Source organism: Copadichromis virginalis, linkage group LG7 (assembly GCF_057382275.1).
Source record: "Copadichromis virginalis isolate Kocher_CV1m ecotype Utaka linkage group LG7, C_Virginalis_male_GT1.1, whole genome shotgun sequence".
NCBI classification, from domain to species: domain Eukaryota; kingdom Metazoa; phylum Chordata; class Actinopteri; order Cichliformes; family Cichlidae; genus Copadichromis; species Copadichromis virginalis.
In genome coordinates, this window is record NC_140624.1 from 4,906,542 (window position 1) to 4,927,220 (window position 20,679).

At 39.6% G+C, this 20,679-nt stretch overlaps 1 protein-coding gene across 2 annotated transcripts in view; it reads right to left on the reverse strand.

Annotated features, from left to right (window-relative positions):
• Window positions 1-20,679, reverse strand: part of abtb3b (ankyrin repeat and BTB domain containing 3b) — a 76,277-nt gene that overhangs the window by 18,825 nt on the left and 36,773 nt on the right. For both annotated transcript variants that reach the window (XM_085461287.1, XM_085461285.1), the window contains exon 2: window positions 6,754-6,909. In XM_085461287.1, the coding sequence (XP_085317413.1) occupies window positions 6,754-6,909 (156 nt within the window). The remainder of the gene's footprint in view (window positions 1-6,753; window positions 6,910-20,679) is intronic.

Below are 20,679 nucleotides of genomic sequence, written 5' to 3' on the forward strand. Positions count from 1 at the left end.
TCCAACAGTAGTGCAGCTTCACGTGAGATCACTGTAGCAGGTGTAGGTGCAGCACAAAGTGGCAAGATTTCTCTTTGGAAGGTCATTCAGAAGTGCGACAGTTTAATAAGCTAAAATGTCAATAGACTTTTAATTACAAGATCCAAGCTTTTAATCAATACCTCATCCTTGGTGATTAATTCTTTATACCAACAAGAAGAGGAGAGGTGGAGGACACACACAGCAGATCCTGCTTCTCAGGTTCTCAGTAATTACCTTTTAGCAGTGGGGTCATGCGCTCCATGTTTTCAGAGCTTTATAACCTTTATAACCTAAGCTTTATAATAGCAAAATCACACAAATCGACCAGTTTACAGAGTATAATGGCACTGGTTTAAATTAGAAGGGGTTTTATGAGAGCTGGCTTAAGGTCAGTAAACAGCAATGCAGGACCCACATAACAAGCACCCTGCTCATTACTGCAGAATCTGAAGGCAGTGTAATGTTCAACAGTGAGCGAGATAAATGTATTGAATTGAACTGAATTGATATACCTTTATTAGTCCCATGAGGGGAAATTTCATAAGGCTGCCGACCTATTGCACGCAATGGCGGCGCCATCTTACCCTGTGACCCTATGTGTGTGCGTGTCCAGAGTTCAGCTGAGACAGTGTCCTTCGCCCTGCTAGGCTAAGTAAACAGTCTTCCAGCCAACCCAGGTGGCCTTGCATGGAATGGGAAGGAACAGACTAAATGTAGAAATTCTCGCTGTGCAGCTGCTGCCATCATCACACGTTCTGTGCTTCAGTTATTTGCCACTACGTCGTGATTATAACAGCCGCCTGTGGCCATCTTGCCTCAACAAGATGCTAAGCTATTCTTTTGCTATTAGTTTTGTCCATTTCACAACATCCAGAACTCTCAGGCACTCTCTGCCACCCATAGCGGATAGCATGGAGGGCACAAACTGTCTGTTAGTGTAGTCGTGAGTGGAACTTCTACTCTTTAACTACCTCTGCTTTACTTTTGAGGGGCCATCACAGCACACAGTGTCCCTGCAGTAATCTGTGTGAGTCCGAACTCTGCCATCTTTCAATCTAGTCAGGTTAGTTTGGACAAAATCCGAAAGTAACATTTCTTGCTGTTAGAGGACTTGAGAATTTTTAGTAAAGAAGGAAATATATATGCAGAGGTTTGACATACATAGTTGTAGATATAGAATAGCTTTGAGAGAAATGGTGAACAAGAGCTGAACCATCACACAGACACTTATTAACCTCATTTGATATCATTTAGCATCGAGGCCGTAAAGACATAATTCCAAGGGTTGAGCTGACCACAGAGCAAAACACTTTTAACACATTGTGGAAAGAAAACCACAAAAAAATAATTAACTTGCTGTTTTATTTGGAATGTGGCAAAAAACCCCCAAAAAAAACACAACCCCAGAGGAAATAAATGAGAAAATCAAGACATTTTCACAGCTACAGGAACAAAATGATCTTTAAACATCAGTGGCTGATTAGCAGAACCTGCTGTAAGTTCTTGGTGGAGAATAGAAAAACAATCACGCTCGACTTAGAGTAAAGACATACAGAAAGAGATGAGACAAAAGTCTAATAATAATAATGAATAATGACATTTGAAGCATGTTTTTTTAATCAGCGACATTAACTAATAATAAAGGACTGAGTACCGACAAAGGAAATTAAGGCTAGCTTTGAAACATGAATGGATAATACAGGCATTATTATTTTAGTGACATATAAAACTAGAGACAGAATAGAGGTAATCTGTGACTGCTTCACTCTTGTTTCTCTGTTTCTAAATTGTGTTTAGTATATATAAAATTGATGGTATGGTTTATATATAGTCATTTTTAAACACCACTGAAGGATACTATTGAAATTACTTGAGTTAATGAATTTTGGAAAACTGTAAGACAGCTTGACCTTTACACAAGTTACAAAATAAATTAAAATAAAACAGCTTGGTGCTGGAGAAATTTCACATGTTTGCATTTTGCACTATGTGGTCTAATAAGGCAAAGTATTTGCTCAAATACTGATTGGATAACTCTTTTCTACACAGCATCATATTAGTTAGCATTCTGGAAACAACTCCAACAGTTTGTTAATTGGTCTGGCTGTCAGTCTCATTATTTCCAAATTAATGGCATTCAGCAAAAAGACAGAAAAGATGGAGAGATTCAGGCTGACTTCTTAAAAAAATGGGGAACTCACTTAGGGAGAATTTGACAACCTTGAGGCTTTAGGATTGATTCAGTTTATTATTAAAACTGATTTATGGAAGGAAGTGTAATGTTTCATATAGTAAAATTCAAAGAGAAAAAATAGTCTTTGAAGCAACCGACAGCACACTGTTACCTTAATCTAGCTTAAATACCACGGACAAGCTTGGCTCACGTAACTCTTGTATATTTCCCAGTATATTAAACTAATTCTTTCAAATTTATGTTTAAGCAGTTTGCACAGAAAACATACGTCTGCTCTTTGTGGTGTAAAGAGTAAAGAGTTTCCATGGACACGTATCCTTCATCCATTGCCACTTCTGTGAAAAGACTAGTTCAGATTTAGCAACACACACAGCAATATGTGGAAAATATCTGAAGTAGGACAGCATGACTGAGTGATCATGACACACCCATAGTCCTAATAACTGCAGCATTTGTGGAGCCATCATTTCAGATATGCTAATATGGCCTTTTGCTAGAAGAGATGAGGAAAAACAAAGAGGTAAATCAGCGAGAAACCTCTTAAATTGAGTCTAAATGCCAGTGTGAAAAACTCACACTGCAGGATTCATATTTTTACTGTGCTGGAAGAGCCAAGGTTGGTTTATTCCAGGAAACTGGTTTCAGAAACTCTTACTGTTCTTTCCCCCTAACCTTTTAATCTTTTACTCCTTCATTCATATCTTAGTCTCTTTCAAAAAAATTGACTTTGTGACAGCCTGACAGTGCAATCACTGCTGCTTTTCACAGTTATTCATTTTGTTTCAGCTTGAGCTGAGCGACTGGCTGCAAATCCTCTAGTTATTTACAGAATTGCTCTCCAGAGCTGATAACATTACCACTGGACTAAGCTGTCCTATTAGACATGAGCGGCTCTGTTGTCTCACAGTGTGTTTGCAGTGTCAACATAACAGTACAAGTCCTTGCTTGACCTCATCAATACAACACGGACAGAGGCCCTGCGATGTGGCTCATCACTGAAGCTGCCCTGCAGTCGGAACAGCATGCAGTGAAGAGAACTGTCTCAGTTTTTATTGTGATGATAAATATTTACGCTGGATATACAGAAAATACTTTCTGAGTCTTTTCTTAGTACGCTGATGCTATAGCAACAGAAACGGACCCTTCCCACATTATTTGGCTTGGGGATTGATTTATTTTTAAATTTTTTGTCATGCACATTAGGACACAATCTGTGCTTTTTTCAGCGTATGCACCATTATTCTTCTTGACACTGCTGTCCTTTCTTTCTTGCAGAGCTGCAACTAAAGACGCAACTGTTCAGCACTTGAAAAGGAACATCCCGATTCTGTGATTATATCTGATCAAATCAAATGGGAATATGTGCCGCTGTGTATTCAGTGGTTCGCAGCACAGCTTGCAGATGTCTTCAAGCGCCATTATCATTTGTTGTAAAGTTTCCCCTTAAAACAGAACCCAAAGTAGAAACTGTTATGAAAGCTTTATATTGGACCTTGTTTGAGTTCTATAGCATATTGTCCAATTTTTGTGAGCAAAGACAAAAATGTCAAATACAACCAGTATGTAATGCTGAAAACCTATTACAATGAGAGAAAACTGACAACTAAGGCTTATGTAAATGACTTCATGTTGTATAAGCGTACGCAGACAGCATTATGACGCCCATTATTCTTTAAATAATGAGTACATTGTAAGTGGACATGCATTCAATTAACTTTTGGAGGACTTGTCAAACTTATAAGCTAAAATCATTTATTTTAATGAATGGCTGTGGTTCATTAGGATTGCTCCCATTGACAGTGTAACTCCCACACATTTATTTAAATAAGCACACTTGCGGTCAGATTATAATATAGTGATTTACTGATAGAGCGGGACAATATTCCTGCTCTATCAAACATCAGATTATCACATTAGATGATAATGTCATCTAGCTGGAATGTGAAGATTTTCCAGAGCTGAACACCTTCACTAAAAAGAATAAGAGTAAGATACAGTAGTGTGTAAATTTCTTTCATTTCTTTGTGCAAGTAGGGAAGTTGGCGCAGTGATTATTGAAAAGTGTACAAACATACATGGAAATACACATATAATGCAGTTTGTGCAATTCTAACAACTTGAAAACTGTTATTCCTTAACAGTCTGAACTCTCTCAGGCAAGCTTTCTTGTCTTTTCTTTAGGCAGTCTTCAGGAATGTTTCTCCAGGATTCTTAAAGGACATTGAAAGCTCTTCATAGAACGTTGGCTACTTTTTGTTCCATTCTCAAGATGATCCCACGCTGCTTCACTAGTGTTACAGTGTGTTTTTCTATCCAGGCATGTTTTTAATGCATTGGTACTATGTCTGGGATCATTGCCATGCTGAGAAATAAGGTTGCTGCCAATCAGATGCTTTCCGTATAGTATTGCATGGTGGATCAAAATCTTATGGTATTTTTTAAATGCATCAGTTTAGACAAGATTGAAAACTTTACTGGTTGCAATGCAACCTAAACCATGACAGAAACACCGTGTTTTACAGATGGCTGTAGACACTCACTGTTGTACCTCTCTCCTGACACCTTCCATACCAACAATGCTTTAAACCAAAAATGGCAAATTTGGATTCATCACTTAATTAGACCTGTTACCACCTATTTTCAGTCCAGTTTGGCATACCTCAGCCTTTCCTCCCTGTTTCCCTTCCTTAAGAATGGCTTCCTGGCAGCTACCCTTCTACTCAGACCATTTCTGATGAGGCTTCAGTGAACAGTAGAAGAATCAACTGAAATGATCAGATGCATCCTGCAGGTACAGAGTCAGGTCTTTGCTGGATTTCTTATTTTTTTGTCAATGGCATGCCTTTCAGATACCGTTCATCTGTTTTTAGGCCTGACACTTCTGTTTGGCTTATAGTTTTGGCTAATAGCTCTTTGTGCAAAAGTACTGTTTTAAACCTGTGTTACCATTGGCATATGATGTTTGAGGGGGGTTTTTTTTGCAACAGACAGCAAGTAAAAAGTGCCTAAAGATACAATTCATTTTCTCCAAAGAAAAAAAATTTTGATCCTGGAGAACTATTGCTCAAGACTGCTTTAAAAAATTACAGTAAAGCCTGGCTCCTTGTAAGCAAAATATAAAGAAATGAGGACCAGCTTAAGCCTTTTGCACAGTACTGTTTGTATGAAGCAAAGGCATGTTGGATCTACACATGATAATTGAATCAAAGAAGGATAATATGGTTAAACGTCTACTAATATAAATATCACGTCTTGGGCCTGCCAATTTTTTTGTTTGTTTGATTTTAAATTCCCTTCATGACTTTTGATTTTTTTTTTTAAAGTTGGCTACACAGATTTGAGTTTTGATGTTATGACATAAATTTGATCATGTCATGATTAACCCATTAGAGCCCAGCACCATTTTTATTGTCAGCAAAACTATGGGAGAGTCAAAGTTGAAACTTTAACAGCAACTTTCCTCAGTGTGCAAAGGGGCGGTGGATCACCATGGGATCTTAGGGGTTGAAGTGGGAACTTCTGCTGTAGGAAGGAATCTCCATCCTTAAGTTGTTGCTAGATAAAATGTCATAAGTAAAAGCAGCAGGAATCACAAAGATAAAACTTGAATTTTGACATGTCCATCACCTCAAGGATGGAGATTTTTCTACAATACCTGTAAGTGATAAGAGAATTTCCTTTTTCTCCCCTTGTGTTTTGGAATCGTTTTGAAAATCGCCTGCAAGATTTCTGCAGGCTTTCAAACCTCAGTGATTAAAGACTGATGCACACACTGTATTTTTAAAGTTCAGGCCTCTAAAAAGAACTAAAGTACTCATCTCAAGCAATGTCTTGTCGTGTTATATGAAGCAGGTATCCAAAACTGTGCTAACATATAAAGTGCAGACTTATAAATATCACAGCTGCAGTTGTGACTTGTGAACACGAATGTGATGCTATAAATGCCGTACTGTTCTGCAAAGTCTTTTGACAAGATATTGAAATGCAGCTGTCCTGCTTCGCTCCAACATAATTTTAATAATAACAGCTGAATTCAAGCAGTAAGAGTTTTGGGTATGCTGTCTCACGGTCACATTTGCATGGCTTACTGGGACATTTGTGTAGAACAGAGTCATCAGTAAGGTTTATGCTGTAACAAGTCAAAATGTCTGCTGTGAAAAATGTTCACTGTTGGGAAAGTCGGATGATAAGACCTCACTTGCAAATTTATCCCACAGACGTTGGTGGAGACTGAACTTTTTTACTTGAGGGTTTTTTTTTTTCATTTTTAAAAAACATCTCAGTCAACTGTCAAAACCGAAGCTGGGAAACAACTTTCTATGGCTCTGTGCACAGAAACAGAAAAGCATGTTGAATAAGCATCACAAGCCCTGTAATATTTTTATGGGACACAAACGGCTCCAAAGAAAGAGCCGAATAACCAAATGCCTTGCTCAAATGCATAGTGGCTCTGGAGGGGAGGGGTACATAATAGTTTTCTCACCTCTGCACCTCCACTTTTCCACATGCATGCACTCACACATACATATACGACTCACTCAGTTCAGAGATGCTGCCCACTCTCGTGGCCAGTAAGCACTGTTCAATGGAGCGCAGTTCGGACTGACTGTAGGTGTTTCCCTCTCCACTCTTCCCAGCTCGTTGCTGCTGCTGGTCCCTTTGAAGAGTTAGACCCTCGGGTAGGCTGAGCACACCTGAGAGCGAGAGAAAAACAGATGAATATCACATGTACATGTGGGACTCATGCTATAGCACAGGCAGGCGTGCACGCTCTAAAAAGGGATCATTTAAACTATGTATCGGACACAGTTTTTGTGTTTTTATTGTGGCTGCATTTTTAATGTTTCCAGGTTTGATTTTTTTCCCCAGTGGTATCTTCTATCTTTGTCATCTGTGCTTGGAGTCCCCCTGTGCAAAAACTGCTTTTTAGCAATTGTATATCCAGTACTATTTGTTTCTGGAGAAATGTCCCTGCTAAATACAATAAATATGCTGCGTTGTTTTCTCATATTCTTGAAGGATTAAAACTGGTAGATTCATTCTAAAATGTCATTAATATCTCATTTTCCTCCTATCATATAAATGGAAAGAACACAAAGGTTCAGGATATTAGAAACTGCGCGCATAATTATTTATATCCAGAGTGAGAGTTTGATTGTGAAAACAATGGAAGCAATACAATGTAGTATTTCTGCCTCCTAGCTACACCTGTCAGACACTTCTCCCAAAGGTAATAACGTGTAATATTTAAAATGTGGTTTCATTATTCACAGCTCTTCCTCGTTCTGTGAGTGATGAGGCAGATTCTCCATTTCGCTCTGCTGACAGTTTCTGATTCCTCTGCAGCTTTGTGCTGCAGCCTTCTCAATGTTCGCAGGGTGTCAACTTATGAAATGACTAAAGGCTGCGACTCTCTGCTTAGCCCTCTAATCACTGATGGAAAATTAGCTTTGGTTTTAATGTCTATTAGAATATTCTTCCAAGTTAAATGCACATGTACATGTGGCACTCATTATTCTGTTGTGCAGGAAGCAGGCAGCTACTTATGAAGTGATTCTTTTTACTTTCACAAGGCAGGAAAAAATGCATGCAAAAGGCCGACATAAATAGTTTTTGTAATAGTTTTTTTTACACACTGACTGGACAATCTAAATGATCATCAAATTAATGCACTGTTCATGGAATATTACTTTTTGAAAAATGTTTTCTAACATATGAGCGCATGTTCACTTACATTTGCAAATAGAAAGATCAAGTGTAGCACTACTACTAACACCTAGAGATAAAAAAAAAAAACCCAAACAGCCTTAATAATCAACTCAAAGAAGTTCTTTAAATGTGCTGGTTTATAAAATGATACTTGTAATCGTAGTGTCTGTAGGTTCTCGGTCATTTAGGTCATGGTGAGCTAAGGAGCTTGGAAAAAAAGCGACTGAACTTCCTTAAGTTTTTTCAAGATGTTTCAGCTCTCATCTGAGGTAATACCTGTAATCATACATTATTTATGATTGTGGTTCACTGTGCATTATACAAGGAATAAAAAATCCTGGTGCAAAAACAGTCAATAAGTCACAGTTGCTTATCCTGTAAACCTAGAGAGCAGCAGTCTTGGCACTATCTAATCTATATCTTTGTAAAACCAGAGAGCTACTGTCAGCCTGAGGGACAAGATGTCATCATCTGCTGCACCAGTGTCAGGTGGTCTTACTCGCTTCCATTGTCAGTCAGAGTCCAACATGAACCAGCAAGACAGAGTATAAAGAAAAGAAACTTACTTTCTGTTTCTGCATAAGGAACCTGTCTACAGGGATTTCTTTAAAACACCTTTGTTATTGCTTTTATTGCTCACAATGTGCCTTCTTTGACATGCGGTTGTGCAAACTGCTGGAAATCCATCTTAAACCATTTAAACCAGCAGGAGGGATACCCTGGCACCTTCCAGCCTCTTACTTTCCTTTCAAACAATTATACATCAGAGTAAATAGCCCATTCAGTGTGCCTACAGGACTCATGACCTACTTCCTTTGATGTGCCCAGACTAAAGGCATCCAGTTGTGATCTAGCACAATAATGCACTACACATACAACAATTATAATAAAATGATTTCAAAAAAGCCTAATTCATTTTAAACCAGTAAATCTTTCATTATTAATTTTATTTATTTATTTGTTCATCTTGTGAAGATGAATAGAAAAGGCTAAAGAATTCAATTTGATACTTTTTGTCAAAAAAGTTATGATAATGATAAACATACATAACATATTATTTATATATCTTTTTTCTCTAAAAAAAGAATACAGCTTTTTAAAGGCAAGTTACTTAACACCTACTTACCATCAGTATTAGGTTTACTACACCAAAAATAGTTTGTAGTAATAAATAAATCTGGTATTACAGAAATATCACAACTACATTTTCTTCTTGAAATTCACAACTTTGGATGGCTGTAAATTAGTCTTCACAGTAAAGTTATACAAAAGTTCTGAAATAAACCGCAAGTGATGCAGCCAATTTATCATCAAGCCAGCAAAAATAACAGGAACTGTACAATATTTGTACAAAATATTACAGCAACCTGTTTATTATACCAAAGTGGTCACCATATCATCCCCATAGCACAGTGATGGAAAAATATGTGTTTATGGATGCAGTAGGCTTTGGTCCATTGACAGTCTTTCATTTACTTCTAAATAAATAAATCTTCTCAGGTCGTAAATAACCCTTTATGGCATAACTTCCTATTATTCTTTCCATCCATCCATCCATCCATCCATCCGTCTTCTTAAACATATTTGTAATTCAGTGTTGCAGCAAGGGCAGAGCCTATTCCAGCTGTCGTTGGTCAAGAGGTGCGGTACACCCTGGACTGCTTGCAGTATTACTGCTTTATCACACATATCTATTGTTAGATATTCACCAACAAAAGAAACAAAATTTTAGTGAATGTCACGCAGAAAACTCTGAAATGGTATTATCATGGCTGCTCTGACTGTATTGTTTACAGTACATTCATCACAGCAGAACAAGTGTTTGTCAGACTTTGTCTCCGTGATAAGTTGCCAACTAGTTTGTAAAAGTAAATAAGCAATGAGATCCATCATTCTGGCTTTTTTAACTTGTGTATAAACATAGAAGTAAAAAAAAAAATCTAACAAACATACATTACATTTGATCTTTCAACTGTCATGCTCCTTAATCTCGTTCAGGGAAATAGCAGAACCAGCTGACAGTGATGGTGGTTGCTCTGAGTATAGACTGAGGCAAGGTGACTCACTGGCTCTTTGCCTCCTAATGCAAGGCACTGTCTAACCTCAGGCAGGCACTGATGGAGCTCTTACATGCCAGGCAGCCACTGCGGCTGCTCTCTCTGTGTCTATGTTTGCGTGAGTATCTTCCTCCAGATGTCACTCTGTCTTTACACTTTAATCTCTTGGGAAATGCTCTCAGGTTTTTCAATTACCTCACATAATGTTTTAAGTTTATTATTGTGCATAATCATAAAGAAATAATAGTTGGCAACCACGCTAGGTTATATAATACTGAGATATCCTATCGGGCACCTGCCTCTCTTTAAGTGGGCCGGTTGCGTTTGCCATATGGCAGCTATTCAGTGTTGCTGAAGAGATGAGGCTGGATGATCCTCCAGGCAAGACAGTGTCAACGAAGAAGAAGTAACGCGTGCAGGAGTTCCCATTAAGATGTCACAGAATGCACCTTAGTCATATTCAGTGATAGACAGCTGCACAGACCCACTGCACGGTCCAATGTATTTCATGTTTGCCACTAAAATATATTGACATGTGTTACAAACTCTTAATTCACAGTTTTTTTGTGGGGGTTTTTTTTAGATTTTACAAGACTAACTTTTGGATAGATGTGTACTATTGCACTCCTGCCTGGTGAATTCATATTTTTTCATAGTCTGGGTTAAAATAAATCTTTATACAATAATAAACACATTTTAATCTTCCCAGTGAAATGGACTGGCAACCTGCACTTCTCACCCAGTGACAACTTGGATGCGCTCAAACCACAAATCCTTTAAATTCACAGAAATGTACAAGCATGAAACTTTAGTCTTCTTTTCTTAACGTTTCAGCTAGAAGGATTTCCCCAAAATATCACTAAATGTTACCTAAACTGTGAGTCTGTATATGAATTTAAAAAAACTGCAATGTTTGTTGATTTGATTAGCAGTAGTGGAAGGAGTAGTAGTAGTGGTAGTAGCAGTGGTAGTAGTAGTAGTATGGATCTGCTGACTCTTCTCAGGGTTGACTAGAGCAGTGGGGCAGGAATGCTGACCTCGATGTGGCTCCTACCCTGCATTTAAAATCTATTTTGGAGGGACGCACAGGGAAGTGCACTTCTCTAAACATATTTTAGCTCTGCAGGAACGCTGGCTTCAGTTTTTTACATGCAGATAAGGTACAGAGAAAGCAGAGTGGGGCTTTGTTTTAGAAAAAAAGCGCTTTAAGCAATGCAAATGTACAAGATGATCTGACCTATTATTTAAATAGCAGAGTGAGAAAAAGAAAGCAGAAGGGCAGACAGTCAAAAAAATCATACAGGCCTGACATAAACACTCTTTTTGGCTGTAAAGGGTTAATAATGTTGTTACTGTACATGGATCACAGTAGTGCTGCCCCACGCTAGGCTCCATGACTGTTCTGCCAGGCCAGATGGCCACCATATGTATACTGAGCAAGTGATCATAGAGGGAGACATAGCACGACAGAAAGCAGAAAACAGAGCGGTGAAATGTGTTAAAATTCCTTTCTTACTCCTGAAGGCTGCCATCAAGAGTAATTGAACTGCAGAAAGAAAAGGGGCGTAAATATAAAGCTAGTATTTTTTTTTTATTACAGACCAGGTATGCATGGGTAGACTGTAAATCTCCAGAGGTATGGTTTTGGCTTGGGTTCTCAGGTAACCACAGTATGGTCTGAGGTAGCCACAAGCTTTCAATTTTTTAGACCTGTGCTCACCACACGGGTGTGAAGGAGTTCTGTGAAAAAGTAAATGTACCCTTCAAAATGTCTGGTAAAATTAGGAAACTGGCAGAGGGAACCACGCACACACACATACATTCACACAAATGCTCATTTACAGGAGCTGCAAACAAGTTAATAACAAGTCACGCTGTATGCAACGCTGAAGAGCGTGCACACAAAAGCAGACACACACACATAATTATCAGTAATTAAAAAGTCTTAATCCCAGACACTTCATGGGGATGTGATCTGCTGGTAGAACAATGTGTTCAGCTAAACCCAAACTGAATATTTCCTCTTCTGTAGTCACGTTCAAGATACAGTCTGCTGATGATCCAGAATGCAGAATGGAAAAGGCTCCCGAGTTTACGTGATGTGTTGTTCCGAAGGAAGCACACAAGCCTCCTGATGTGTTCTTATACAAGTATGAGTAAACCGCCGAAGGAAACACGTCCCAACTGTGGGTTTAGGTTTGTTTTTGTTTGCACATGATCAAAGGAGAGAGCCCACTGAAAACAAATCCTGCGCCTGTTTCATATAATGAATCTAAAAATGAATACAGTATTACATTGATCCTTTATTGACACCCCTCCTCCACACAGAGGTCATGGGTGTGTTAGAAATACAACAATGATGCCACTACAAGCTGATAGAGTCACTGTCTCACACCTTCAGGGACACAATTAGCTCGTGCTTTCTGAAGCTTCGACAACGTGGCAACCATTTTTTTCACCTTGCCCTTTACAGTGTTTCTGCTTCAGGTGTTAGCGCGATTCGCTCTTGTCTTCGATTAGATTCTTTTGATTGAGGTCACACCTCATCATTGACCTTGTTTGAAGCAAGTCCATTACACACTGACAAATCAGGAAGCAAATAGACAGATTACAATCAATTCAGTGCATTCTGCCTTTAATATGTAGACTAGTGTCTGAGGGAAGCACTTAAATTGGTCTTAATCTACTCTGCACTCTATATATATTTTACCCTTTTGAGAATCTTTGTTGCTAATTGTTTTGGTTTTACATGTCACAGTTTTAATGGTTCATTCACTCCCCACAACTGTTTTCATTCCCAATGAATAACCACCACACGTTTGCATGCTTCCCTTAAATGAATGGTGATATCTATCATCACTCCTTCTCTTCCAAGATTATGGCAATTGCTCACAATTAGCAAATGAATCTTTAAGTCACTTAAGTTAAATCAAATCAAATTTTAATCAGTTTTGAAGAAATGTTCTCAAGTTGTTCAAGGGAACAACTCGGGGCGATCGTGGCTCAAGAGTTGGGAGTTCGCCTTGAAATCGGAAGGTTGCCGGTTCGAGACCCAGCTCTGACAGTCTCGGTCGTTGTGTCCTTGAGCAAGACACTTCACCCGTTGCCTACTGGTGGTGGTCAGAGGGCCCGGTGGCGCCAGTGTCCGGCAGCCTCGCCTCTGTCAGTGCGCCCCAGGGCAGCTGTGGCTACAATGTAGCTTCATCACCAGTGTGTGAATGAATGGGTGACTGACTGAATGTAGAATGCAGCTTTGGGGTCCTTAGGGACTAAGTAAAGCGCTATACAAATGCAGGCCATTTACCATATTGCATTCACAATAAAGGAACATTTGGCCTACAGGCCAACCTGAAAACCTCTAGCCTAGGCTGCTGCAGGTACACTCTGATAAACTTGTTGGATGCTTTCTGTAAATCTCTAAAAGAAAATGAGAAAAAAGGGAGATTTTTGAAGGTAAAGGCCTAGATATTTTCCTCTGGAGCTAACGGACAGAAAAATAGACCCCAAAAATTGATTCTAATGGAGACAGAATAGTGAACTTAAGTTTGCAAGTGGTCAAAATGAAACCAGGTCTTTTAAAAGTACAAATGGGCAACCATTCGCTAAAACTTTTAATTGTAAATGCAATATCTTTTAAGTTTATAGCTATAAATATGAAGTGTTTTTCTCAGCTGTAGTGCATTTTCCACTATAATTACATATCATTTAATGAAGAAATTGCACATTAATGCACATTAATTCAAATCTATCTCTCATGTTGGGTGCCATTAAAAGAAATACTGGAAAAACATGGACATCAAATTTTTAATATAAATTCACTTAAACACAGATAATCTGAATTTCAAATTTCTCACTAATATTTTCCACATTTATTTACTACAGCTCGTTAAGCTCTTATACTGACTATTCAGCCATTAACTGGGCTAGCTTTTGTAAGACTCTCCTTTATTAGTAGTATCTGGTAGTAAGTATCTTCTTTTTGCTTTTTGTTTTTACAATTTAGACATCAAAATTGTAGAAATCTCACGTCTTGTAAACAGTAAACTTAATTGAGCAGCATAACAAAAGCTGAATGAACTATGGATAATAAATCTGTAGTTATTTTATTTTATTTTATTTTTTGCCTGTCCCTTTTGGTTCTTTTGCCATCAGAATTATTTATTTTTTTATTTTCACTTGCTAGATACGGGACAGACTTGAATGAGGAAAAGAAAAGGGAGAAAGGAAGAGGGGGAAAAAACAGCGGAGAGGAGGGACGGGGATAAAGGGCAAAAAAACAAAAACCAACTAAATAAGTAGACAAAAAAAATACATCTATCAATCACCTGGATCACCTGTTGAGAAAGAAAAAAGAAAACAAGCAGAAGAAAACGAGAGCAATACAATAAACAACATCACGATGATATATGGGAATATAACAGTAAATACTAAATATTAAACATTATTGTGCAGCACGTAATATCAACAGCGCACAGTGTGCTTTGAGGTAGGAGCCAATAAGGGTGTAGTTTGTGTGTGTGAGCACCCGTGTGTACACCTGTGAGCATGGACGCGCTTGTATTAAAAGGTTCCTTCATGTAATGATCAGCTAGAGGGTGTGGGGGGGCCACAGCCCCGTCCTCCAGGGCATGAAGCAGGTATGGAGGAGATCAAAACTCCAGACATCCAGAGGCCCCCAGAACACAAGAGACCAAGGGAGACCAACAGAGGGGCAGCCGCGCCACTGTCCCAGAAAGAGCTGAGGAGAGTCCCAGAATCTGCAGTTTTTAAGGAATAAATGCCGGCTTTCTCAAGATAGTGCCTGCGAAATTGCTGCAAATAGCAACACACAGGAACTAAGAGCTAAAAAAGGAAACAGAGAGTAACATACCATAGAAGTAAACAAAAAAATCACAAACCCTACACCCAAAGTCACACGCACACGCACACACACACACACACACACACACACACACACACACACACACACACACACACACACACACACACACACAGAGGACTTGTGACGGGTGACCGACACACAACAAGGGCACAACTAGAATTATGCAATCTTCTCCAATCAAAGAGAAACCAGCACTGCCTGCTGGCTGTGTGTTATTCCACCCTGAGGTAGTGCTGCTTTCACTATTATTTCTCTCTTTTCATCTCATTTCTTCTGTCAAGGGTAATAAGTCTGTGTGTAATATCCGTGAGTTGCACGCTTCCCGCAGGATGCTTTCCAGACAACACTGGCAATCAGCAGCAGGGAAAAATCTGAAGTCACTGAGCCGTAATCTCTCCGCTCGTCCTGCACTGCTTCTCTACAAGCATTTGGGAGAGTCCTAAAAATAAGTGCAATGGTATTTTCCTTCTTGCCGTTACCTCACATAATCTGATGTAGGTAGGAATTTAAGGGGGAAAAAATGAAATCTCCTGCACGCAGTCAAAATAAAAAAAGAGAGCACATATGAATTATGCAGAAAAAAAAGAGAAGACTCTGAATTTTCAACAAATACATGAAGCAGTCATGCTAAATGCAACAGTGTTCTAAAGTAATTGCTCATTTAGCACCGAGGGCACTGGAGTAATTAAATGATATGACTAATGTCATAAAATGAGATTTGCTGCGAGGGGATTTTTCCCTTTGGGTCATTTTTAAATGGGATGACATCATATGGAGCTGCTTGTAAACATTTGGAGCTTTTAAGTGAAAAAGGCTCTTGGACATTAAAATTCCATAAATGTGAAGCAAAGCCCAAAGTAGATAAGACAGTAAGTGCTTCAGGCAGCAAAGGTGCAGTCACTGCCTGTGTGCAATATATGCACAGTTCAATGTTTATTTCTGTCCATGAGTGTCTGCATCACATGTGTGTGTCTCAGTCTGACTGCATGTGTCTGTTATGTGCGTGTACCTATGAGATGAAGGTTTCCCAGGAAGTGCTTGGCACATATTTAGATTACTGGTCAGGATAGTATTGCCTAGAATACGTTGAATCATGCTCTCTGCCTCCTTATTGGAAATGCCATGTTTGTTGCATGTTACTGGGATTAAGTGTAGATTCATATCTGCAAACAGAGTTGAGTTCTTCCATTAGACACGGCGATGGATGTAAGGACAAGTGACGAATGATGACATCGGGATTTGTAATCCACAGGGACGCTGTATACATCAGTGGATGATGTATAGGAGAAATTATATTTGAAATGTCATCACGGAGACACGGGGCAGCTGTGGTAATATTTTTACTGTTAACAAATTCCATGAAGAGACCAGAGTCAACAATCATCCCGCTGAAAATGAGCAGTTTATTTTGACTCAACACAGAGGTTCAGCTGCTATAAAACAGAACTTGAACATTTCAAATGTGAAAACATTCCCCCTACACTTTTACACCTGCCTGAGTAACACTTGATGACAACTACAGTTCACAGTGGTTAAAAGGAAAATATTAAGCCTCATTTTAAACTATATGTTTGTGATATGTTTTTGCATTGTTGTCATGTTTTACTTTAAAATATTTCTTTTCCTATTTTGTAATTTTTGGTTTGTCCATTTGTCAGTTTCATTTCCTTTAGTAATCTTCTATCGTTGTTTGTTTTGCCTGCATCACCTGTGTTCTCCACCTGTTTCCTCTTCCCAATCCCACTGTGGCAGATTGTTATGCTCAGTTATTTCCCCAAGTCTTGTACTGCCCTCTGCATTCCCGGTGTTTTCTTTTGGACTTTCTAGCATTACTGTTGATCTCTTTGTGTTAGCTCTTTTGGATTGTTCCACGGCCTGTTCCTTTTTTGGAATCATGTTCCTCGCTGGTAGCTTCATGTTTTTGACCTCTCAAAATACAGATTTGGATTTTGCATTTTTAGCTTTACCTTTGAGTGTCTTTCATTTGGGTCATTTTCCTTTGAAATGTTTTTGGGGGGCTTTCTACAAAGTTACAGTACTTTTATTGTTTGACTCCTCATTACACTATCACAGGGTTTCCTGTGATTGTAACTAGCCCACCCTCAGCAGAGATGATGTGAGTTTATGAAAAAAGCAGCATCATACGACAGCAGGATTGTTGATCATCTATAAAGTGAGTTGTTTATACAACTAGAGCCACTTCATCAATTCCCTGCTGGTTAAAAGACTTATTTCAGCTTCAGCCTTTGTGCTCTTTAATGGTTCAAAAAACAGAATTCAAATGTAGCGCTCAGTTCCAGAAAACTGATTGGTCAATAGGCAGTGATTTCATGCCTGTTGATCTCTAATAGATAACCTGCTCCACAGTTAGATTCGCAGCAAGTTACCGTGCCAATAAATCCAGGTAAGACAGCATTAGTACTACTGAAGTCACAGGGTGAACCCTGAAGTTAACTGGGTAAGATGAAATCTTGCTTTGCAGTACAGTCCTCTCGTTTGATAACATGTGGAACACATGACGTCACTTCATAATGAGTAATTCTAGTTTGGGTGTGTAGGCACCCACTTAGTTTTTCCACCTGTAATGCACCCTGTACCCTGTAGATCAGCAAGGAAGATAACACTACTGGGGTGTCCCCTTCAACGTCTACAAATATTATTTTCACACAATCCTTGGCTCTCAAAGTGCAGAGAATACCATATAACATTCTCTGTGCAATTGTCATATTTTTTAATCATAGAAATTTCATATTTCTTACTTGTTGTGAGGCAGGGGTGCTGCCATTGCAGAGGTTTTTGAAGGTATATTTTACAGGCCACTGTTGAAACAAATAAGCTTGAAGCTGAGGGCCACAGTCTGGTGAAGTCAGAACATATTGTGAGGCTGAATAATATGTTGTCAGTTTTGGCCTTTTCTGGGTTTTATTAACAATGTGAATAATACAGAATAACACCTGCGTTATGCTTCCTCTACTTCTCCTGTGGAGCACAGTTTGTTTTGTGCTTCCAACACAGACCACTTGGTCATCTGAATCCAGTGATTGGTTAGGTTTATTTGTTGTTGTTTGTGTCGACATCTTAAATGTTAAGACACAAATTTACACCTAAAGGTTACTCTATGTGTGATGTCCAATCATTACCACCACGGAACTGCTGGCCACAAAATTTATCTCTATTTTTATCCCTTGCTCCTCCCAGGAGTCTCATGTCTGAAAACTGGCGGAAATAATCTGATAACTGCTGCCATCCCAGCAGACAAGCTAGACCCCTGCCATCTTGTGCGTCACTACAGAGACACGTCTATGGCATGTCCTGTTCCCTCATACCCGACTTATGCCAGTTTATTATATTTACGGTCGACAGATGAGTCAGTTATCAGCCACCTGCATGATAACATCCTGCACAGTGTACACTACGACGGTCTTCTTACTCTGCTCTTATTCTTCTGAGGATAAAAATGCAATGTCACAGTGGTGTGTGTGTGTGTGTGTGTGTGTGTGTGTTTAACTTTATCTCTTGACACAAGTGTGTAAGTTTGAATGTTTATGGTTTTGCAAGCCTTCTTTTAAAACCTTCCAACACAGCAGATATGGCAATCGGGCAATCGTGGCTCAAAGAGCTGGCAGTTTGTCTTGTAACCGGAAGGTTGCCGGTTCGAGCCCCGGCTCGGACAGTCCCGGTTGTTGTTGTTGGGCGAGACACTTCACCTACCACCTGGTGATGGCCCCTCTGGCCAGTAGGCGATATGGCAGCCTCGCTTCTGCCCCAGGGCAGCTGTGGCTACAACTGTAGCTTGCGTACTGCAGTGTGTGTGAATGTGAGAGTGAATGAATAGTGGAATTTTGGTGCTATATAAATGCAATCCATTAAAACAGCACAGGAGTCCCTGACACGCCCCAAATGCTGTCATTATTAGCATCAAAGATTAGCTTGAGTGACTAATCTGACTTTCTTTTGAGAATACTGAATCATTACTCTTGCAAGACTTGTTTCAGGGTCAGGGACTAACAATTTATGAGGCACTGAGTTCCAAATTACTCCATAATTGTTTAACTCACCTAGCGTAATCTATCACTCTGACTCTGCAAAGTGGCTGCTTGTAGCACAGACACAGCATGGAAGTGGGCCATGCCTGGCAGAGAATGATGAAGCTTGGGGCTGTGTGCCGCTTCCTGCTGCTTCTACACTTCCCTCTGACCCTCCATCGAGGGATGACCCTCACAAGGCTTCAAATATTCCTGTCAATTTTATAATGGGGAGAGCACTCGTGTCTGACATGTAATCATTCAATTTTCAGCAATATTAGAACCTCAGGGGAAGAGCCCTGGTTTCCTCAGCTGTATTGGTTATTATGGAAAATGTGGAAAGTCTGACAGGAAAACAGTGGGCTTTTTGTTAAGTCTTGTGCATGAACAAGCGCACTCATACATATGGATGAACATCGGCCAAACTATAATTGAGCAATTTGCAATATCGCCCACTAAATCGGCCATCTTTCAAAAGCACACTAAACACAAAAGAGCTACAAACTATGCTGCTACTTTGTGCATCACATGGAGGCCTTAGCAGGAAAGGTAAAGTTTCAACCAAGGATGTGCTCCCTAAGTAGTTGTTATTGCAGGTTAAAACTGTCACAGCTCATGCCAACAGTCCATATTTTACCAAAACAGGGAAACCAGGCCAAAGCAAATATTGAGCCTATCGTATTTTGGGTGACTCCCCTGCATCAACTGACTCCAGTCAGCTGCAGGCAGTTGGTAGGCTGGGTCTCCCGTCTGCTCCATCAAGTTCTCCCCCACAAGTTTTCTCATCCTCTCTCTCCCAGGTACACTAGCTCTGCTGTGAGAAGGAAAAAAAGGGTGGGGAAAAACAGCTGGCAGAGAGCACCCGCTTCAAATCCAAACACATGGACATGGAGCGGGAATGTGCACGCCATGCTCACATACAAACACACCCCTGCCTACATACACATCTGTAGCATGCGCACATGCAAATGCACACTTTTCCTCTGTTCCAGCTTCACCCTGTAGATTCATACCCATTGCGTGCCAGGAATATAAATGCAAAAAAGGGAGTCATTGTTGAAATGGCCAAGTGCAGCATTTAACTTAGTTTATGAGGTGGGGTTCACTCAAAAGTTTAAAACAGCAAAACAAGGATACTGGAGTCTTTTAAAGACACAAACAGGAGTGCACTGTGTAGTTCAAAGAGTGCATTAAAGTTATTTAAAGGTCTATGTGTTTTTTGAGAAATAAAATATACAGCACCAGAAACTAGCACTTGTGGGAGCTATGGAGTGGTTCCCCTTTCTCTTCATCAGTGCAAAATTCTTCTTCCCTCAGTAATTATTTATACATCATCAAAATGCATATCTGCTGCTACACCCCTCTAACCAGTGCAGCCACATTTCCCCACATGTCCCATCAAAGCACTGATTCCCATATCATTCCCTTTTCTGTGAGGAAGATATATAGTCCATCATCATCAGGTCACTCACGCTCAACTCATCAGTGGTAATTAACAGTCTTCAGGTCCAAGCCGCCCCAGGCACTAGAGAGTCCAAAGCTGACCCGGACCGACCCCGCCCTAGCTAACAGAGGCAAGCACAAGTTATTTTTCTGCTTGGTTGACTGTGGCACTTCATTTGTGCAGCTTAATACACTTGGCTGCGCAGCCAGAAATGGAAAGGGGCCAAACCCCAAGAGCTTGATTTTTTTTTTCTTAAACTGACCTTTTAAAAGTGAAATTAAATCTGCATATGTGTGGGTTTCTTCACGGAGAATGATAGTGTGACTTTGAAGTGAATCGGCCTGAGA